The 21,834-nt window shown below is 43.2% G+C and overlaps 1 protein-coding gene across 2 annotated transcripts in view; it reads left to right on the plus strand.

The window, feature by feature from the left end:
• The window catches only part of cnksr3 (cnksr family member 3), a 44,585-nt gene extending 26,051 nt beyond the window's left edge, over positions 1-18,534 (plus strand). For both annotated transcript variants that reach the window (XM_032543810.1, XM_032543811.1), the window contains 8 exons: positions 8,708-8,827; positions 9,188-9,247; positions 9,364-9,432; positions 10,575-10,724; positions 13,152-13,282; positions 14,133-14,326; positions 14,936-15,016; positions 16,594-18,534. In XM_032543810.1, coding sequence (XP_032399701.1) covers positions 8,708-8,827; positions 9,188-9,247; positions 9,364-9,432; positions 10,575-10,724; positions 13,152-13,282; positions 14,133-14,326; positions 14,936-15,016; positions 16,594-16,904 — 1,116 coding nt within the window. In that variant the 3' untranslated portion in view covers positions 16,905-18,534. The remainder of the gene's footprint in view (positions 1-8,707; positions 8,828-9,187; positions 9,248-9,363; positions 9,433-10,574; positions 10,725-13,151; positions 13,283-14,132; positions 14,327-14,935; positions 15,017-16,593) is intronic.
• Positions 18,535-21,834: the final 3,300 nt, after the last annotated feature.

The raw sequence follows: 21,834 nt of genomic DNA on the forward strand, positions 1-21,834 counted from the left end.
TCAAAAGTTTACATACACATGCTTAAGTTGACTAAAAAGAGGAATAAAAAAATCATGTTTTGGAAATTTATTTTAATACCTAAATTAAAAAATGAGGTAAAATCCAACCTTTAAGGACACCAATTTTCTTTGTGAATGAATAACGTATTGTAAATAAATAAATGTTCTTATTTAAAATACAGGGGTCATAAGTATACATACCCCTATGTTAAATTCCCATAGAGGCAGGCAGATTTTTATTATTAAAGGCCAGTTATTTCCTGGATTCAGGATATTATGCATCCTGATAAAGTTCCCTTGGCCTTTAGAATTAAAATAGCCCCACATCCTCACATACTCTTCACCATGCTTAGAGATAGGCATGGGATACTTTCTATAAAATCATCTCTCAATGCAAATCAAACCAGTTATTAGTCTAACTGAAATAAAACCATGCCTATCTCTAAGCATGGTGAAGAGTATGTGATGATGTGGGGCTATTTAATTCTAAAGGCCAAGGGAACTTTATCAGATGCATAATATCCTGAATCCAGGAAATTTAGGTATTAAAATAAATTTCCAAAACATGATTTTTTTATTCCTCTTTTTAGTCAACTTAAGCATGTGTATGTAAACTTTTGAGCACCACTGTAATTAACCCGAAGGGGCACTGACCTCCTGTTGAATACCTCTGCTCTGTGTTCTCCTACTTCTTAAGCTAAATAAAGTATTTTGTCTGTTTCTCTGTGAAAGGGTTTGGGTCAGATTGTTTGTCCAGGTGACGAGGAGGGAAACACTGCAGAGATAGATAAAGTAGCCGGAGCCCTGAGAACAAAACAAACTCCCACAGTGTGCTGGAGCGCTGAGAAAGCCTCACCGTTTTGTGTGTAAACAGTCGTGTAAAATAAAGTCTTTGGTAATTAGATTGTTCTCCACCCCAGAGAAAAGAATGCCATTCATAAACAACCATAAATTCACTGTTTGCAAATCAGAAGAATCGGAAGGTATGTAGAAACGCATTATGTAAGAAATATTCACTTTGTTACGTAATAATACCCAAATTATGTATGAATCGCCTCATTTTGTAATTAAAACATGAACCAAATATGTAATTATTTTCTCGGTATTTTGTAATAAGTTATTACTTAATGCTGCCTTTCTTAAAAAATTCCTGGGTTGCACTTTTTTTTACCAAAATGTTATCTAGTGCATTAAGTAATAACCAAACAAAATAGATGTCTATTTATTCATTTTTTTTAACATTGTCATGTTTATTTTATGAATTCTTCTGTGAGTCATGGCAACTCAAAATTTGTTTTAAAGCTGGTTTGACAATAACCAGTGTATATTCTAAAGCATTTCTTATTCATAAAACGTTGAATTGCAGCTGTGTTTGAAAGGCTCCGTGACCCTGAATCAACCTGTTTGGTCTTAAAGTCTAAAGCTACGTGAGACTCGTAGTAAACCTGCAAAATGCTCCGTGTTGTTTATTTAATTATTTTCTTTGGATGACCAACAAGTATCTCCAGACAAAAACCTATATTTAGTATATTATAATAAAACTAAAATAATTTGAGCCAATTCATATGTTGGGGGTTTAGGGTGGAAATGAGCGTTTTCCCCCTGATTTATACATCAAACTATATTACACATGACTGTAGAGCACCTTAACATTTAAACAACAATAGACCAGCTCAACTTAACCAAATTACTTCAACAGCAACTAACTAGGATTAATTAAAGAAACCACAAACATGGTTCTGGTTTTGTACTCGCGGCAACGAGCCCCAACCTGTTACGACCGACAGAAGACGGAGATGCACCAGCAACGTAACAATAATAAAGTGACATTTATTAAATAATGATGCAAACAAGAGCACGATGAGGTGTGATTGTCAGTATCAGTGATGAATGAAGGTGGATGATGTAGTGGAGAATGTGAGGTGCGTGTTGTCAGTTAACAGATAGAAAACATGTTGGTGCGCCGTCGGGAGGATGCGTCCGCCCGGTCTCGGGGCGGGTGGGGTTAAATAGTCTGGGAGGTCCGTCCCGTGATCAAAGTCGTCTCATCATCGCCTCCGCTACACCTGCAAGTTAACAAGACACACCACAGTACACATGTAGGACAGGCCCAGGCCCAACAAACATTACATCATTTTTATAGCTAGTTGTGTGTATGCAGTAGTTATTATAATATAGTCGTGAGGAATAGTTTCAGTTTTCTCACATCGCCACAGAGTTTGCTCCCCCAGTCCCTGTACCCTCCCGAGTTTACCCACGTGGCTGTGGGGTTGCCTTCTTCCTTCCTTGGTGCTCTCACACCAGCATCTTCTGCCTGCACCGCTGTCGGGTCTTCACTTTTACCCATAGCTGGGGCTATTTACCCATAGCTGGGGCCATTTACCCATAGCTGGACAGTGGTTGACGGCATCAGGGCAGTTTCCACCCACCGAGTGGCCTGCATGCCGCGTCTCTGGGCCCACTGCTGCTCCGAGATCCTGTACAACTTAGCCTGGACCCACGAGGGCCCCAGTTACCATTGTGCCACGGGAGGCGTGTACGAGGTCTTGGCATGGAGAGGCTATGTACCGGCGGAGGAGGCGACACACTCGGCTCCTCTTTCCGCCCGAAAACAAGGGCTGTCCGTGGCAGAGCTGGAAGCAGAGAGGGGCGAGCAGAAGCACCTGCGCATGCTACATGCTAACCCCAAAGCTCTACTACCCCCAACACTACTGCTTGACGCATCACACGCCCTGCGAGAAAACCAAAACACACACACACACACCACACACACACCCCCAAAACACCCACAAACAGGAAACACACACCACACACACCCACAACACACACACCAACCACCAACAAACAGGCAACACACACACACAAAACACACACACACATCCGACAGACACACACACACCCACACGCATGCACACGCACACACAGACCACACACCGCTGCACCCACCTGACACCAGACCCACACACAAATCACGCACGCACATATACCCAGGCAGACCACACACACCCGTACACAGACTCACCCACCCCCACCCCCACACACCCACACACCCAACACAGACTCCCCCAAAACACACACTCAACCCACGTACACACATACAGACACACACAGACAAAACAACAGACAAACCCACCACACACACAGACGGACCAGACACTCACATGCATGCACACACACAGATAAACAACCCAAAACCCCAAACGCATGCACCACCAAGACACACAGACAGACCCCAAAACACACCACACACACACACACACACCCCACACACACCACACACACACCCACAACACAGACAGACCCACACACAGACACAAAGACCGAACTATATCAGTACAATTTTTATTTTCTCTTCCTCAGCCAGGCAGAAGCTTTTTGTACCACTTCTTCTTCTTCTTTGGCTTTTGCGTGATCTGGCTCTCTAGATCTCCAGCTGGGACCTCAAGGTGCTCTCAGTCACTCCCACTCCTTGCTCTTTTTCGTGCTGATCACTTCAGGCTTTCTGGGGCCCTTTTAAGGAGGGTGCCTTGTTTCTCCTTCCACTGGTTGAGATTATCTCCAGCTGCTGCTCAGTCTTTTTCAGAGCAGCCAGGAGGCGGCCCACCTCGCAAAGCTCTGCTCGTCAATCTGATCCACATGGGAGCGTTGTTTTTCTTGCTCTCCTCCACAGGGAGGTTTTCTCCTGCGGCCACGGACCGCTCACTCTCCAGCTGATGTTCACTCTTCTTCTCAAGAGCAGCCTGAGATTCTGGTTGCTTTGGCCCTGCATCTCCAGCTGGGCTCCATGGGAAGCCTGGGATCTTTCCAGAATCTCCTTTGCCTCCTCCTCCTGTTCTCGGAGAGCTTTTCCATCTTGCTCATTTTTCCTTTACTCCTGATTTGAGCCCTCTCCATCTCCAATGGCTCTCCAGCGTCACGTTGGTGGTCTTTCCTACCGTGAGCATCTGTCTCTCTTCTCGAACTGCCCCTTCTGAGTCGCCACGATATTGTTAAGGGCCTGCTCTCTCCCTCACCTGCTTTAATTCGCTTTCAGGTCTTTAGTCATGAAAATGCGGGCCGATCCTTTGGGCTTTTCGCAGCCTGTTGCTTGTTTTGACCGCTGGGTTTTCAGTGCTCTTTTCCGTGGGTGGGGAGTGGACACGTTAGCCAGAGCCTCATCTAGCTGGCTCTATGGGAAGCCTGGGATCTTTCAATTTTCTCCTTGCCTCCTTCTCCTTTTCTCGGAGAGCTTCCTCCATCTTGCTCATTTGTCCTTCAGTCCCTGAGGTTGAGCCCTCTCCACTCCAAACGCTCCCCCAACTCTAACTCCACGTTGGTCTTACTTACCAATTTGACTTTCAGGTCTTCAGTAATGAAGCCTGCAAGGGCCAGATCTTTTCGGCATTTCGCAGCCTGGTGCCGATTTTCCCAGCTGGGTTTTCAGATGCTCTATTCACCGGGTGGGGAGTGGACACGTTGACCCCGAGCCTCCCCCATCTTGCTCAGTTGGCCCTTCAGCTCCTGACTTGACCCTTTCTCCTTCCCCAAAACGCTCCCCCAACTTAACTCCCTTTGGTTTTATTTACCTTAACTCTGTCTCTTTCTCAAAGCTGAAAGCTTCTTTTTTGCCAAAATATTTTTTAAGGGGCCTGTTTCCCTCTCCCTTAAACTGTTTTAAAAAATTCAATTTTTCGGTTTTCCGTAATAAAGGCCCGCAAGTCCAGTTTTTTTGGGGCTTTTCGCAGCCTGGGGCGGGTTTTTGACCAGGGGGTTTTCAGATGCTCTGTTTTCCCGGGTGGGGAGGGGAAAAATTTTGACCAAGCCCCCTCCAGCTGGGCCTCTATGGGAACCGGGATCTTTCCCTTTTTTTCCCCTTTTGGGTTTTTTTTTTTTTGGTTCCGGAGACCCCCTCCATTTTTGCTCATTTGGGCCCTTCACTTGAGCTTACCCCTCTCAATCCCCAAAAACCCGTCCCCAACCCCAAACCCACTTTGGTTTTTATTTCCCTTGAAGTCTCCCCCTTCCCTTTCAGGGCTCCTTTTCCCCCCTTGATCGGGTCCATTTCAACTTTCGGGTTTTTCCCAGTGAAAAAGTCCCCGGCCAGATTTTTTTTTCCCCTTTCCGCAGCCGGGGGCCCGATTTTTCCCAGGGGTTTTTTTTCAAAATGCTGTTTTCCCCCGGGGGGGGAGGGCCCACTTTTAAAAGGGCCAACTAATTTCAACTCCCTATCTCCTTTCTAAATTTTTCTCAGGGGCCCAAACGGCGGGCCCCCCTCTTGTTGGGGAGTGATCGAGGAGAGGGGGCCAGAAATTCCTCTCGGATGCCCAGGGGCCTTTCCCCCTCAGTTTCACCTTTGGGGGTGAGGGGCCTCGCGGGTTTCACCCTAAAAACCGAACCTGTTTTTCCCAAGGGAACTGAGGTAAAAAACAATTCGCGGTTCAGTCCCCGGGTTTTTGGGAACCCAATTTTTTCCATAGTTTTTCTCTCGTTCCCAATGTGCCCCTTTTGGTTTTGTAAAAAATGCTCTCTGCTACAAACTGCTGTTTTGAGTGAATGTTTAAAAGAACAAATTTTTTCCTAATTAAATGTGTTTTATGACAAAAACAACATTTTTCCCTTATGTTTTAAACCCCAGAGGGTAATTTTTCTATTGTTGCGGGGGGGACATTTTGCTTGTTTAAAGTTTCGAGATTAAAAATTTTGGAAAGGAAAAAAATTTTTATAAAATAAAAAAACCCCTCTAGACGGTCCCCGTCCCGAAACCCTGAAACCGGTGTTTTAACAGCACCGTTTCTTTTTCCCCTTTTTTAAACCCAACCCAAAACTCTAAATTTAACATTAGTAGCTATTAGCCCCTTTGGGGTTGGGGATGGCCTTTACAGGTTTACACTGCCTATTAGATCCCAGGGTTATGTCTTGGCAATAAACTTTTCCCAAAAAAATAGGCTTTTTTAAAGCGGTGCCGGGTGCAATGCCCGTCTTCTGGGTTTCCCAAATGAAATGTTTAGGTTGTTTTTTAAGGGTCTCGATTTAATAAAAAACCTTTATATACCCAAGAATGTGTCCCAAAACAAAGGCCTGTAAAATATTTCGTTCAAAGGTTGATATGGGTGAAGTTTTGAAAAAAAAACTTGTTTTTTTGGCTTAAATTCCATATCTGATACTAACCGTTCCTTCTTTTTACAAAACAAAAAATTTTTGGGCCCTTCCCCAGCATTTCCTTTTTTAATTTAAAACAAAACTTAAATTTTAAATATTTTGACTATGTTTTTGTTATGAAAATTTTTTTTTTTCCCCCCCGGTTTTTGGTGTTAGGTGCTGGAAAAAAAGCATTGAAAGGCCCCCCGAAAGTGCTTAAAAAGTCTTTTTTTTTGGGAACCCTTTGGGGAAAAGGGGGATGGCCCCCCAAAAACTGACCGTTGTTGATCTGAAATGAAGACAGATTCAGCAACTGTACGGCTCATTTCTCCCTTAATGTGTTTTCAGAAACTATTTTCATAAAGTAAGAGATTGTGTGAGAAGCCCCACTAGCGTGCAATACTGGGAAGCGGGGCGATCCGTGAATATTTGAATGTAATTTACGGTGGTGTTAGGTGCTGAAAAAAGCTTTAAAATGGACCTTGAAAGTGCTTGAATTTGACCTTGGAAAAGGTGTATGAACTCTGTAATATACTATTTGTTCAGTATATTATTATTATTACTTCTCACTGGTCAATACACTTTCCTTTGCGTATTTAGTACCGCCTCATGCTTGAGGCAAGCGTGGCTGGTGGTCATAGCGATGCCACAGGAAACTGCTGTGAGCGTACGCAACACGCACACACAGAACGTTGAAGGTGTGTTGTTTTTGATTCTTGAAGACACATTTATTTTAAAAAACCTGAACGCAGCCCAAAAAAACCCGCTGGCTAAATTATTTAAAAATGGGGAGTTTTTTGTTTGTTTGTTTTTTGATAGTGGATGGTTGCTAGCTGGTTGGGGGCTGACTGAAGATGTGTCCCAGGGCCGGGGCTGTAATGGTAGTGGATGGTTGCTAGCTGGTTGGGGGCTGACTGTGGATGTGTCCCAGGGCCGGGGCTGTAATGGTAGTGGATGGTTGCTAGCTGGTTGGGGGCTGACTGTGGATGTGTCCCCGGGCCGGGGCTGTAATGATAGTGGATGGTTGCTAGCTGGTTGGGGGCTGACTGAAGATGTGTCCCAGGGCCGGGGCTGTAATGGTAGTGGATGGTTGCTAGCTGGTTGGGGGCTGACTATGGATGTGTCCCAGGGCCGGGGCTGTAATGGTAGTGGATGGTTGCTAGCTGGTTGGGGGCTGACTGTGGATGTGTCCCAGGGCCGGGGCTGTAATGGTAGTGGATGGTTGCTAGCTGGCTGGGGGCTGACTGTGGATGTGTCCCAGGGCCGGGGCTGTAATGATAGTGGATGGTTGTTAGCTGGCTGGGGGCTGACTGGGGATGTGTCCCCGGGCCGGGCTGTAATGATAGTGGATGGCTGCTAGCTGGCTGGGGGCTAACTGTGGATGTGTCCCAGGGCCGGGGCTGTAATGATAGTGGATGGTTGCTAGCTGGCTGGGGGCTGACTGTGGATGTGTTCCAGGGCCAGGGCTGTAATGATAGTGGATGGTTGTTAGCTGGCTGGGGGCTGACTGGGGATGTGTCCCCGGGCCGGGGCTGTAATGATAGTGGATGGTTGCTAGCTGGCTGGGGGCTGACTGGGGATGTGTCCCCGGGCCGGGGCTGTAGTAATAGTGGATGGCTGCTAGCTGGTTGGGGGCTGACTGTGGATGTGTCCCCGGGCCGGGGCTGTAATGATAGTGGATGGTTGCTAGCTGGTTGGGGGCTGACTGTGGATGTGTCCCCGGGCCGGGGCTGTAATGATAGTGGATGGCTGCTAGCTGGTTGGGGGCTGACTGTGGATGTGTCCCCGGGCCGGGGCTGTAATGATAGTGGATGGTTGCTAGCTGGTTGGGGGCTGACTGTGGATGTGTCCCCGGGCCGGGGCTGTAATGATAGTGGATGGTTGCTAGCTGGTTGGGGGCTGACTGTGGATGTGTCCCCGGGCCGGGGCTGTAATGATAGTGGATGGCTGCTAGCTGGCTGGGGGCTGACTGTGGATGTGTCCCCGGGGCTGTTGTTAGCTCTCATCCCGACTGAAGCCTTGCAGCGCTGGGAGACTGAGGCAGAAGACAGGGGTGTGCTAGCTACATCACCATTAGATTAGTCGTCTATGTATACGTTACTGACTAATTTGTGGTAGCCCAGAGTTGTTAACCGTGGTTAAAACAATGCATACCATTATTCACATTCGAACGGTGGTTAATGAACTACTGAAATGAGTTTGGAAACATTATTTTAACGTACGAAAGAATCTTTGGCGTTGGATCAATCAAAATTGAATCAATCAATATCAATAAATAAGGTCTCTGTTGTATTACTGTGTTGCAAAGTGGGTTGTAATCAATGACAAAATGATGCCATGTGGCAGAAAATTAGTTGTATTAACCCCCCTCTCCAAAGAAATAAAAGAATGGAAGAATCAAGTTTTGTATCGAATTGCTAAAAAAAATTGTGATACGAGCCAAATCTTGGGTTTGGTGTGCTGTTTTAGCCCTACTGCCGAGGATATCAAAGAGCGTACCGGCGTGACTATATACACATGGGTGCGAGGTCGTGAAAAGCCTGAATGAAACGGCCGTTGACCTTGAGTATTTTTATTTTTTTATTTTCAGTCTCGAGCTCTAAACGCTGTCTGCGAGAAGACGGTCCAGGCGACCTCGGACCCCTCAGAGAGCGGGATTTCCTGTCTGGAGGAGGTGCTCATCACCAACATCAAGCCTGACCAGGGACTGGTGAGCTCAAAAAATAAGATTAAACGGCGTAAAGCAGAAACGCACGGACATCACAGTTTATAATCAGACATATCAGCGGGACATCACTGTCGGATAAGTGCCCGGATGTCTGTAAAAAGAAAAACCCACAATTTAAACCCCACTTCCCCCGAGAAACACTAACAGGTATTTTAGTGCTGCACCATGAACCAAAAACAGCGTCCACAGTCCAAAACAGAAACACATGTAGGTCCCACAAAAAAACACACACACACAACTACAGCAAGGAATGACCAAGAAACCACATGGAGTTATTTATACAGAAGATTCATGTGTTCATTTTCAAACCCAGAGATCCTTACATAATGTTTAATCTTTCAGGGTATTTACATCAAATCCACCTACGACGGGCTTCACGTCATCACAGGAACAACAGAGAATGTGAGTGTGGTTCTTCTATCACAACAGCTGTGTTTGTTGTCTGGGCAAGGGGGAGCAGACATTCAGTCTCTTCAGTTTACTTTCTAACACCCAGTCTCTGTGATTCCGCCGTCCAGTCCCCTGCAGATCAAACTCAGAGGATTCATGCTGGAGATGAAGTCATTCAGGTCAACAGACAGACAGTGGTGAGTCAAAAGTCCAGCCTAGTTGCTTTCTTGCTGAGCATCAGATAAAAAGATCAATATCAGTCTCATGTTTGTACGGTAAATATTAGATGGATCAATACCAATTTTTTTTCTTTTGATACCTGAACTTGCGTATCGGCTGATACCGAGTACTGATCCAATACCAGTGTGTCATATATTTTATTGTTTTAACAGCACATCCATACAGATACTACTATATCTGTATGGATGTGATATGATTTCCATCTTTGGGGTTCGGCCTGGCTCAGGTTAAACTCTGGGTTAAAGAATGAACGCCGCAAAACTTTCTTTTATTACTCAATTTGACATAACATAACATACTCAGTTGCATAATGAAAAAGAACATAAATAAGCTACTTTAAAGTAGATTTATTTCTAGGCTAAATTACATGGTATTGCATCAGTACATAAACTCCAGTACTTTCCGTATTGGAGACTTTTCCGATTCTGGAGTCAGAACATCTCTAGTAATTATGAAGCTACAAATCAGCTTGCCTGGCTCTGTCCAAAGATCAGATACATCTGCCATTGGCGCGTTGTGGTTATATGGGGGGTTAAAGCGCAGATGTTTTAAAAGTATTGGCCCATTCCTTGGCTTGGAGCGGTGATTTTCTGGAGATTTCTCGGTTTAATGAATGTTAGAGGTGCTGAAAGGCAGATTCTTCTATCTTTGGAAGTGAATAAGTGTAAATCAAAATGTCAAACTTTTAAAATTTACTCAATTTGATTAATACGCTTGATATTTTTTACCATACAGGACGTCCAATTGCTGTTAGACAGCAACTGCAATTAATTAAACAAGTAAGAAGTAAAGAAATGTCACAAGGTTTAAAAGTCTAGCTAAGAGTTCAGGACCACGTTCAGGCCTGGACAAACAAAAAAAAAAAACGTAAACTGAAACGGGGGTGCGTTGAACACCCGGTTGTGTGCGCAAGCACTCTGCGTTTTTACTAGTTAACAGACACGTCTCTGCTGATTGGGTATCACCTGTGACACGGCCAAGAAACAAGAGAAAACATCTCAAAACACTGTTTCACACCGTTCCAAGGAAACGTCGCTCAATCAGGAAAGCGTAGCATAGCACCATTTTGAGATTAAACCCTGCTCTGTGATTGGTCCAGGTGGGCTGGCAACTGAAGCACCTGGTGGAGAAGCTGAGGGCGGAGTCTGGCAGCGTCGTCCTGGTGGTGAAGAAGAGGCCGTTAGGAACGAGTGGCGGCTTCGCTGCCGCGCCGCTGAAGAACCTGCGCTGGAGGCCTCCGCTCATACAGGTCAGCTGCTGGGAAGACACGGACATCCAACACGCTTCTTTTCTGTTGACTTCTTCTTTTCTCACATCCTTTCTTTCTATTATCATTAGAGGCGGGCCGATATTATCGGCCAATATTAGGCCGATTAAATATTCATTCATCAAAATCATTTATAATGACAAATAAATTACTCTGATAAATTGATATTCAAAAAATTTAATTGGACGGTCAACCATGTTATGAGTGTTGACGTTGCACAGTCTGTCCACCAGAAGACGCTCTACAACGTCCCTGTTGGCAACACTAATTATTTTTTGTTAATGTGTTTTTGTTCAAAGGACTTTAAGTTTCATATCTGAAGTTTGTATTTTTATACATTTTATTCATCAGAACTGTAATATATTTTGATGTTCCTCTGTTCTTTTGTGACAATAAAACAAATTCTTATCATATTATTTTAGTGAGAACTCAAATAACCGAAATCTGTTTGTTTTGTAACGCATTTCTGCATTTTGTTTTTTAAAATATATATTAGCCAATATATCGGAATATTTTTAAATAACCAAATATTTGTATCGGTATCGGCCTTAAATTGGTCTGGCTCTAATTATTATCCTTTATAGAAGTGCTAACTTGCTTATTTGCTTGCTTGCTTGTTTACATACATACTTTTTAAATACTTTCCTTGTTTCTTCCTTACTACATACTGTGTGTGTGTGTGTGTGTGTGTGTGTGTGTGTGTGTGTGTGTGTGTGTGTGTGTGTGTGTGTGTGGTGTGTGTGTGTGTGTGTGTGGTGTGTGTGTGTGTGTGTGTGTGTGTGTGTGTGTGTGTGTGTGTGTGTGGTGTGTTGTGTGTGTGTGTGTGTGTGTGTGTGTGTGTGTGTGTGTGTGTGTGTGTGTGTGTGGCTTTAAATATCTCCTCGCAGAGTTTAAATTGAGGGAATAAAAATATTATAAACCCTGAGAGCTGCAGCTGCACTCCACCTCACAAACGTGTGTGTGTGTGTCTTTAAATATCTCCTCGCAGAGTTTAAATTGAGGAAAAAAAAAATAAGAACTTGTCTATGAGGGGTGCACATGCACTGTAGTAGTGGTGAAGGAAGAGAAAAAAGGGATAAAAATGATTTTGAATTTTCTGACTGCCATTGAGCCAGGCACTAAACCTCAGCAGCTGTCTGCTGCGGCTCGCTGTATGAAAGCAGCCCTTCCCCCGGGTAAATAAAGCACCGCATTGGTCCATTCTCCTTCTGTCATCGCAGCTTTTTGTTTCTGTTTGGGAGCAACCAGTAAACACAGCAGCCACCCGACCTGCTGCTCGCTGAGGTGTGTGGGAACAATTCGTCCCTTCTTCCCTTTTCCTGGAAAAAAAGGGAATAGGAAAAACTCCAAACCTCAGGCTCCGTTGATGTCAGACTTCTTTAGAAGGTGACTCATTTGTTCGGCTCTGAATTCAATCAAACGGCCTTCAGGGCTTCTGTGTTGACAGGTGTCCAGGATGTGTGTGTTTAGGGAAGATAGGCGTCTAAAATCCCCCCCCCCCCCCCGACAGCACGGTTCAGTCTCTAATCTCAGTTATCAAAACAGATCTGAAGTCAGTTTGTCTTTACCTCAGCGTCAGTCCTACCGTCTGGGTCGTAGGTCATAGGTCATCTTGAATCAACGCTTATGCCTCCTCTACTTGTACTCACCCCGGTCGTCACCTTCTAATGGAAAGTACAGTATCGTAATGGTTAATGTGGCTGTTTTAAATGAAATTTCAAGAGTTAAATTTTGGACTTTTGTTTTCTGTAAATAAACGATGGTGCTATAGCAAGAGCAGGGTGCTGGATTTTTTCCTTTGTTCAAGTTGATTATATTTATAACACACTAGTTGTTTCTCCAAAAAATGAGTTCAATTTTTCAAATAGTTTTAATTTAAAAAAGAAAAAGAAAAGAATCTTTAGAGCAGTTGGTGGTACTATTTTTAGCGGCGGATTAATCCACATTTGTTGCTCTATGGTGAGTATTTGTTGCAGGGGAAAGGTTTGAGGGACGGTGATCAGAATAGATCTTTAGTCAGCAGAAGGACACGTTTCTTGCTGCATCTTAAAGTTTTCCTTCACGCGTGTTTTTGCAACTCAGACGAAGCAGAAAAGAAGCTGAGTGAAGTTCCTGTGTTTATAAAAGTACAGAAGCTTTGGAGGGAGAGGAAGGAAACAAAAGAGCTTTGTCTGTTACTCCCCCTCGAGCAGGAACGTCTTACTGTTGTTTTACGATAAACGCCATTAAAAGGAGTCATTACGTACTCCGCTGTGTGTGTGACAGAAACGTTGTTAAAAGCCCTTCAGACCACAGAAACACCAATTAGAAATGGTTACGGCAGGAACATGTGTAGCAACAAATGCTTTTTGTTTTCCATAATTATATAAAAGCGGTATTGAGTGTTTGTCTTTCTCTTGTTGTGTCCAGACCTCTCAGGGAGCTCCGGGTCTCCACAGATCCCAGCAGCCAGAACCATTGGACGCTCCTGGGAAGAGAGGGACGACGGCCATATTGGATCTGTACGTCCCTCCTCCCCCTGCGGCCCCTTACACACCGCTGTGAGTTACCTCACTGATTCAGCAGCTCACTGCTTAGTGTCATAGTCGCAGTTATAAAGTGGAGCTAGGCCGGACGAGTGATCGTTTTCAAATCGCGATTCGAAAGATGCAATTAGCCAATTGTGAAGACCACGATTCATCGAATGTGAAATATTTAGTTAAATGTTTGGTGTAACATTTGGCTTAACATTATTTTTTATTATTATATTTACTATTCAAATGCTGGAATTGGATTTGGATTTAGAAAATTGTAATTTCCCCACTGGGTTTCAATAAACCGTATAAATTATTAAATGTATTATTAATAATGTTACCCATCACAGATGTTTGTATTCATTTTGTATAACTTTGTACATTACATGCATACATCTACATGATGGTAGAAGGTGCAATATGTCGATGCTGCTACTGAACTGAGGAATATCAGACATTTCAAGTTACAGCAAAGTGCTAATATTATTTTATTGGAATTATATTTGTTATTATAACTTTAGCTTTTGTGCTAAGTGTTCTGTATTTAACTATTGAATGTGCCACGCTTATTAAAAGAAAAACACTTATTACTGGCAGTTCATATCTAGGTTCTCATTCTTGCATAAGAACATTTGTTGGTTTTGATGGTGTCTCATGTTATAATGCTCCATGACAGTTTCTTTTGTTACTCAGGGAATATTGAACTTTACCTAAACTTTTAAGAACAAACCGCAAATAGAATCGTAATCGCAATATCTGGCAGAAAAATCTCAATTAAATTGGTTTCCCCAAATGGTTCAGCCCTAAGTGGAGCCAGTGATGCCGTTTGGGGAAAGGAGAAGAAGTTGTAATCCTCCTGTCCTGTTCCTCTCTGAAGAGACGGGAACATGAACGTGTCTCTGGGTGTGAAAATGAGGCCCAAGTCTCCGAACTCGTGTCTGGATGCAGACGTGCGGCGGCGCTCCACTGTCACCGACGACGACGACAAACGGACATCCGTCCATCGGTCCCCCCCGCCTGAACACAACCAACCAGTTGCTGTGTGCCTTCGACAGCGCTCGTCTACACGCTGTGAGTGCACAGACACACACTTTAATACTTATGAGGACAAGTATTACTTTGACCTCAAGCATTAAAATAATCAATAAAAAATGTCTTCAGTTGACATAAATATTAAACTTTGATGGTTCCTGTTCCTGCAGATTAATGGGAGCAGATAAGATACATAATTAAGTTTTAATGCAAAAAACAAATGGTTAGTCAACACCCAAAGATGTCAACACTGATCCAACTGATATATGTGGTTTATATAAGTGGAGAGTTATGTTTTTGTTTTATAAACTGTAATGAAATGGGGTTTTAGTAGTTGAATACAAGACAAGAATTTAATGTGATGGTATCTGGTGAACATATTCTGTGTTGGGCTCATGTTAGGATGCCTGTCATTGCTTTCAGGGAGCTTGTAGCAACATTTGACCAGGGACAACAGATAAAAACTATCCTTTTGGCAAATTCTTGCATATTTACAGAAATGTGTATTAATATACACTGTCCCTTTTTTAAAGTTAAAAATAAAGTAAATAATAAAGAACTCACAAAAAAAAATCGCACAAACAGAAGATTTAATTGCATTTATCTACATGCTTATTCTAATTTTTGTTGCGTCTGGACGGTTCGCAGGTAAACCTCGACCCGTCTCCATGCCGGTAGAGTCGTTTTCAGGGGACCCGTCCTCCAGGCCCGGGGCTCGGGGAAGGAAAGGTGAGCTCCAGCTGTCTGGCTGAACCTAATCGCACATTGCCAGACCTTCCTCCACAGCACTGCCGAGGAAGGTCACACAGCATTCCAAGATGAGAGAAAAACGTGCTCTGGTTCATTGGCATTTCTTTAAACCAATCACAATGGTCTTGGACGGTGCTAAGCGCCGGACGGAGCCACGGTGCCGCTGCTAAACAGCTTCGGGAAGGAACTTGTTTTGGTGGAACATGTGTACGTTTGAAGGTTGTTTTAGACGTGGAACAGAAAACTCAGATTGGACAGATATTCTAGCTAGCTGTCTGGATTTACCCTGCAGAGATCTGGGGACCAGGTAACCATAGTCCTCAGAAATCCACCCGAGTTCAGAACATTACCAAAAAGAAAGAGGAAGGTGACGGACATCCTGCTGAAAATGAGGGACATCCGGCGAAGTTTCCAGCGTGACCTGAACATTTGCAGTAATGAAATGTCGTCGATATAGACTAGATTTCTCAGGAGAAGGAAAGGTGAGCTCCAGCTGTCCGGCTGAACTAGAACAGCCGAGCACCTGTAATCGGTGTAACTGTTATCAGTAATGGCCGCCTGTCTGGCTCATTAACAGCCGAGGACAAACCACGGCAAGACGGCCTGCGTGCTTTGAATTTTTACCTGGTTGATTATAAACCCTGAGAGCTGCAGCTGCACTCCACCTCACAAACGTGTGTGTGTGTGTGTGTGTGTGTGTGTGTGTGTGTGTGCGTGCAAGATAACAGGCTGTTAATGGAAGGCAGTGCAGTTAAACAAAGACACATTAGGGTTTGAACCATTTTCCACTGACGCTTAAAAAGAGATTTAACCCGACGGCTGGCCGCTGTCATAATGAGTCATTTATACGTGACTTCAACTTTTAAAGCTACAGTCAGTAACTTTTGTGAAACGTTGCCATGGCTGTACACAAACTAACCAGCCAACAGTTTGCAGGGACGTAGTAGAGATGCATGGCCAAAGGAAAAGAAGAAGCACAGCTACTTTTAAACATTATGAAAGATGTGGATAGCAACACAATTTTATATATGCGTAAACATTGCTTTGTTGACTTTTTCAAGAAGCTGGTTTAAGGAATGAAAGAGGGGGGGGCTGTGTTTGTTAATTTGTTACTTTTTTAAACAAATTAAAGTTTTGAATGAATCCCAGGATAAATCTTTTGGTTTGATTGCTGTCATGTGACCCAGATAATGTAGTAACACAGACATAGAGCCTATGAAGTAAACAACGCCTCTTTATTGTCATAAAACATAGTTTATAACTGTTTCCTCCCACACTTGTAATTTGTGTTGCTATAAATGTGTTTAGTGCCAACAACGTACAATCAAAATGATATTAAAAATATATAGTCCAACCAATAATCACTTATATAATTACTATTTGGCATATGTAAACAAAATCAACAATTACCAGTCTTGCGCCCTATCGCCTCAGCTTGTGTTAGCAATTAATTGCGGTAACAAAGAAACTGTGATTATGTAAAAACAATTAGACAGTTATGTAGTAATTGTTGCAGTTTGTTTTCACTCATTGTTCCCGTCTGGTCTCCTGAACAGGACAGGACGTCCTGCACAGATATCTGAGCAACGAGGGTATCAGCACCATCACAGAGGAGGAGCCGTGTTTCCCTCTGCCGTACCGAGGACACCCGTCCGTCCGCGGCGTCGACCACATCAGAGGCAGCCAGTGCTTCATCAACGCAAACCTGCACAACAGCGCCACCATCCCTTACCAGGAAGCCGCGTCCAAGAAGCCTGCTGCCTCCACCTCCACCTCTGCTGCTGTTTCTCCACCCAGGGCTGTGACCAAACAGTCGACATCGCTGCTCGGAGGCTGGCTGGCTCGACTCAGGCTGCTCAGCCACTGACGGAGTCAAAAATGCATTCCTCTCACCTGACTTCTACAGGAGGCTGTGGACTCTCGCCCTGATCCTCAGGATGTCTACAGGAAAACAAGGTTATTAAATGGCTGTTAGTTCAAGACCTTCAGCAAATAATCAGTCATATACAAACAGTTCATGGAAAACCAAATTCTGGTATCAACCAAAGATGTAAAAAGTCAACGCCAGAGCGAAGAAACATCACAGAGCAACAGTTAATTATTTTTTCTACATCGACCAGGACAGTTTTTATTCAATTTATCATCATGAACTTCACACTAGAAACTGTTGACACTCAATTTTCCAGTTAAATTTATAATTAAAAATAGAAAATTGGAAAAATTCAATTCAAGCTCTAAAGACAGCTCAACAGTAATTATGAATTTGATTGTGGCTTTAAACAAGTATTACATTATCTACACCAGTTCTGAATTTGGACCAGTTACGTGTATATAAAAACCGTGAATCGGTTAACAAACACACTTTGCAGCGTCGCTTTTTGAATGCTGAAAACCGACTTTCTGTAACACTGTTTGGACCTGCTGAGCTTCCATACGGGACGTCAAACTCAAGGAAAAACAAGTAGAAATATTCAACTTGTGCATGGAAACAGAAAATAGTTATACTTTTTTGTTTTGGGGCCTTTTCACTGCTCAAAAAGTACCTCATCATTTTTGTTTATGGCAGCCTGAATCTGCTGAGAATGAAGCTGGCTTTTGTTTTCAACAGATTTGGGTTTGTTACGATCGCTCAAGTTAAAACAACAAGAATCCGTGAGCAGAATTAGACTCTGTACATTTTAACTATCCCAACTAGTTGAGATTCAAGGCCTTAAAATTCACCTGACAAGTCCACATTTAGAGCAATTAATCAAACTTTAGTGGATTTCTTGTTTAAAAATGGTGAAGCATTTCTAAACATCAGAGCTGCTGCATCAAGTCTTTTCTCTTTAAATCTCAGGAGCCGCTAGTGCCTCTTAAATATGTATAAATGTTTGATAGATTGTTTTTATTTTATCACTGCAAAGATGTGCTTATGAGAAGGTAAAAAAAGCTCAACACTGTTTCTTAATATTCCTGATGCTTCACAAAAGTCTGGAATAACATAAGCTTGTTTTTAGGAAACAATTTTAATGAATTAAATGCTAATTTATCAAAATGCTTCAACAGTCAAAGGAAGCATGTTAGATTACATTAATAAAATGTTAATCAACAGGGTTTTTTAACAACAAACATTTAAAAAAAGCAGTCGTTAAGTTATCGTAAATTTAAAAAATAAACAAAACTAACTTTTGAATCTGTTAGTTTTTTAATGAAAGAACAAAAAAACTGAAGAAGGAATGAGTTCACAGTTATACAGAGATGTTATCACATTTTTTTCAAATATTTTGCTCAGATTTTTGGTTTAAGAGTGACTTTAAAATGTTAAATTTCAACATGTCTTTTTTTAAATTTTATTTTTTTAGATTTTTTGTTTAAATTTCAAACTTACACTTGAGTTTATTCTGAAAACAAAACTGCTGTCATTTGACTTGCAGATTTAGCTGAAAGCTGCTTACAATTTCAGGTTAAACTAACTGATATTAAGTATTTCAGGTGTGGCTCACTGCACTCTAAAATAAATCCGTCATTGGCTCCTTCAAGGCTCTGACGCACCAACCCGAGTAACGGGCGTCGGACAGTTTGGCGACGTCGGTAACTCGAGTCTGTTCGGTGTGTTCCGTGCCATCGTCAGTCGGAGGAGCCGTCGGCGTCCATTTTGGTCAATCTGACTTCGTGAATCGGCCAGTGGGCAGTCGGACTCAGTGACCAATCTGATTGGTGGAGTGTTAGCCCTTGACTAGTGCACGAGTAAACCTTAGTTGACAACGCCGGTATCTTCTTATTACTCGCCATAGTATTTTCTTCCGTTCAGCGAGTAACGGCGATCCGACTTGACCGCTATCAACACTCTCTGATGAAGACAATGACTGACGACAGCGTGCTCTGTGTTAACGAGGTCTACGTAGGTGTTCTGTTATTTCTGGTTTTAATTTTTTGGTTGACAAAACAGATTAGCGCAGCCTGTTGTTGTGGAGACGTATTATGTCTTGCGCACGTGCAGAACATACGCTGAAGTCGGCGTCGCTTTGGTGTGTTCTGAGGCACTTTTTGACCTCGGGGATCCGACCGGTCAGTCGACTTTTCCCGACCTTCTCTGCCGCCGGTCGGCCGTCCGGTTGGTGTGTCAGAGCCTTTAAAGGTTCTCTGAAGAACTCCGATGTGTTTGAGGTTTCTTCATTTTGCAAAACGTTGAGTTCCTCAGGGAACCGTTCTGGATCCTCTGGTCCTTAAGTTTCCTCACGGATCTTTTTCTTTACAAAAGATGTTTGTGGTGTGTGTTAGATGCCTTTTATACTAACAAAAGTTATGCAAATCAAGGCTTGTACAAAAGATTATCAGAGTATAATTGAAACTGTAAATATCACACAGGCAATGGATGGTTTTTTTACTCGAATAGAAATGTGCAAATACTATTTCTGTAACATATCTTTTTAGATTTAATTACATAACATTACTTAAAGTGAGACTATATAGCTTTAAAATAAAGAAAACTTGATATATTGATTATTTACAAATAAAGTTCAATTTTATAAGCAATAAAACACTGTTGCTTTAATCATCACTCTGCTAAAACCAAGATTTTGATACTAAATTGAAAATCAATTTTGATAATGTAATTAAAAGGATTCACAGGATTAGCGACACCCTCAGTATTTATTTTTCTCGTTACACCCCTAGTGGCTGTTAGCTAATGTTCAGATAGATACTGAGTCAGTATTTCTTTCATTTTTTTATTTTTATGATCTCATTCCACTTGCTTTGCACCATCTAATAATGGCGGACAAGAATCATGGGAAATGTAGGAAAATCCAACCTGTAATTACCATATGTGGCCACAGTTGCAGCTCATCACTTAAGGTTTATTGTTCAGGATTTCTATATTTTACGACTATCCTTTTTGTCATTTTGCCAAAATACTACTTGTTGTTTTTTCATGTTAAGTATTTTGTAAGAGTCACTGAAGCTACATTTACATTGCTACGTTTTGGTTAAAAACAAAAATCTTCTTCTATGTTTCACCCTCTCATTCCCCCTGCTCTGGTGTTTCCCCTTCTTATTCTCCCTGCTCTGGCGTTTCCCCCTCTCATTCTCCCTGCTCTGGCGTTTCCCCCTCTCATTCTCCCTGCTCTGGCGTTTCCCCCTCTCATTCTCCCTGCTCTGGCGTTTCCCCCTCTCATTCCCCTTGCTCTGGCGTTTCCCCTCTCATTCTCCCTGCTCTGGCGTTTCCCCTCTCATTCTCCCCGCTCTGGCGTTCCCCCTCTCATTCTCCCTGCTCTGGCGTTTCCCCTCTCATTCCCCCTGCTCTGGCGTTTCCCCCTCTCATTCTCCTGCTCTGGCGTTTCCCCCTCTCATTCTCCCTGCTCTGGCGTTTCCCCCTCTCATTCCCCCTGGCTTCCTGCTCTGGCGTTTCCCCCTCTCATTCCCCTTGCTCTGGTGTTCCCCCTCTCATTCCCCCTGCTCTGGCGTTTCCCCCTCTCATTCCCTTGCTCTGGCGTTCCCCCTCTCATTCCCCCTGCTCTGGCGTTTCCCCCCTCATTCCCCTGCTCTGGTGTTTCCCCTTCTTATTCTCCCTGCTCTGGCGTTTCCCCTCTCATTCTCCCTGCTCTGGCGTTTCCCCCTCTCATTCTCCCTGCTCTGGCGTTTCCCCTCTCATTCCCCTTGCTCTGGCGTTTCCCCTCTCATTCCCCTTGCTCTGGTGTTTCCCCCTCTCATTCCCCTGCTCTGGCGTTTCCCCCTCTCATTCCCCTTGCTCTGGCGTTTCCCCCTCTCATTCCCCTGCTCTGGCGTTTCCCCCTCTCATTCCCCCCTGCTCTGGGCGTTTCCCCCTCTCATTCCCCTGCTCTGGCGTTCCTCCCCTCTCATTCCCCTGCTCTGGCGTTCCCCCTCTCATTCCCCTTGCTCTGGCTTTCCCCCTCATTCCCCCTGCTCTGGCGTTTACGGCCTCCTAAACCAGAGACATTTGAAAACACTTCGGACCCGTTTTGGTTTGACATCTGCTGGGTTGTGTTGCCGCAAACTGAGACCTTTGGAAACACCGACGCCAGCGCATCACCACCTTACTGGGTGTCATTGGTCACAACGTCTCGTTCTCTTTGAATAAGCTACTACCGTTACTATGGCAACTACTAGCAACGAGCGGATTATACACACTGCCTCCTGTTTATGCCCAGTATACCAGGATGTTGATGAGATTTTTTTAGTTTTACTGGAGCTAAAAAATATTTGTGTGCACAGAGATCGCTTTTGGCTAAAAACTGCACTTAAAAACCAAAACATAGCAATGTAGATGTGTAACTGGTTTTATTCTTTATGTGTACATCTGAATTGTTGCAGAGCTCTGCAGTATGATGCTGCTGTGATGCTTTAAAAAATATAAAAATAAAGTGCAAATTATTTTGAAAGATTTCAGTTTTCCATCAAGTACAATAATGTTGATAAGACACAAGAGAAATCCAGTGTTTACGGACAGACATTTTGTTGGATGATTCACCTTTATACTATTATTAAAGAACAAAATATTCTTTCTGTGAGTCAATCCTGTTCACATTGCAGAAAGTTTAGTTTTATTTCAATGTACTTCATCTGAATAACATACTCACCCAAAAGTGTTCATAATGTTTTTACTTTGGGAATTTTGAGCCCTGAAAGTTAGTTACTCTTGTTAAATTGTGTTTTCATTCTGAATTTTTAAATTTTTAGTCTGTTTTGATGAGATTTTACAATTAATTTTCACCTTAAATGAGTCTGCCTTTCCTGTGTTTGGGCACATGAATCAAAAAGAAGTAAGAACTAAGTTTTCTTTAGAAAACTCCAAA

The sequence above is a fragment of the Etheostoma spectabile genome, chromosome 18 (genome assembly GCF_008692095.1).
Source record: "Etheostoma spectabile isolate EspeVRDwgs_2016 chromosome 18, UIUC_Espe_1.0, whole genome shotgun sequence".
Classification (NCBI taxonomy): domain Eukaryota; kingdom Metazoa; phylum Chordata; class Actinopteri; order Perciformes; family Percidae; genus Etheostoma; species Etheostoma spectabile.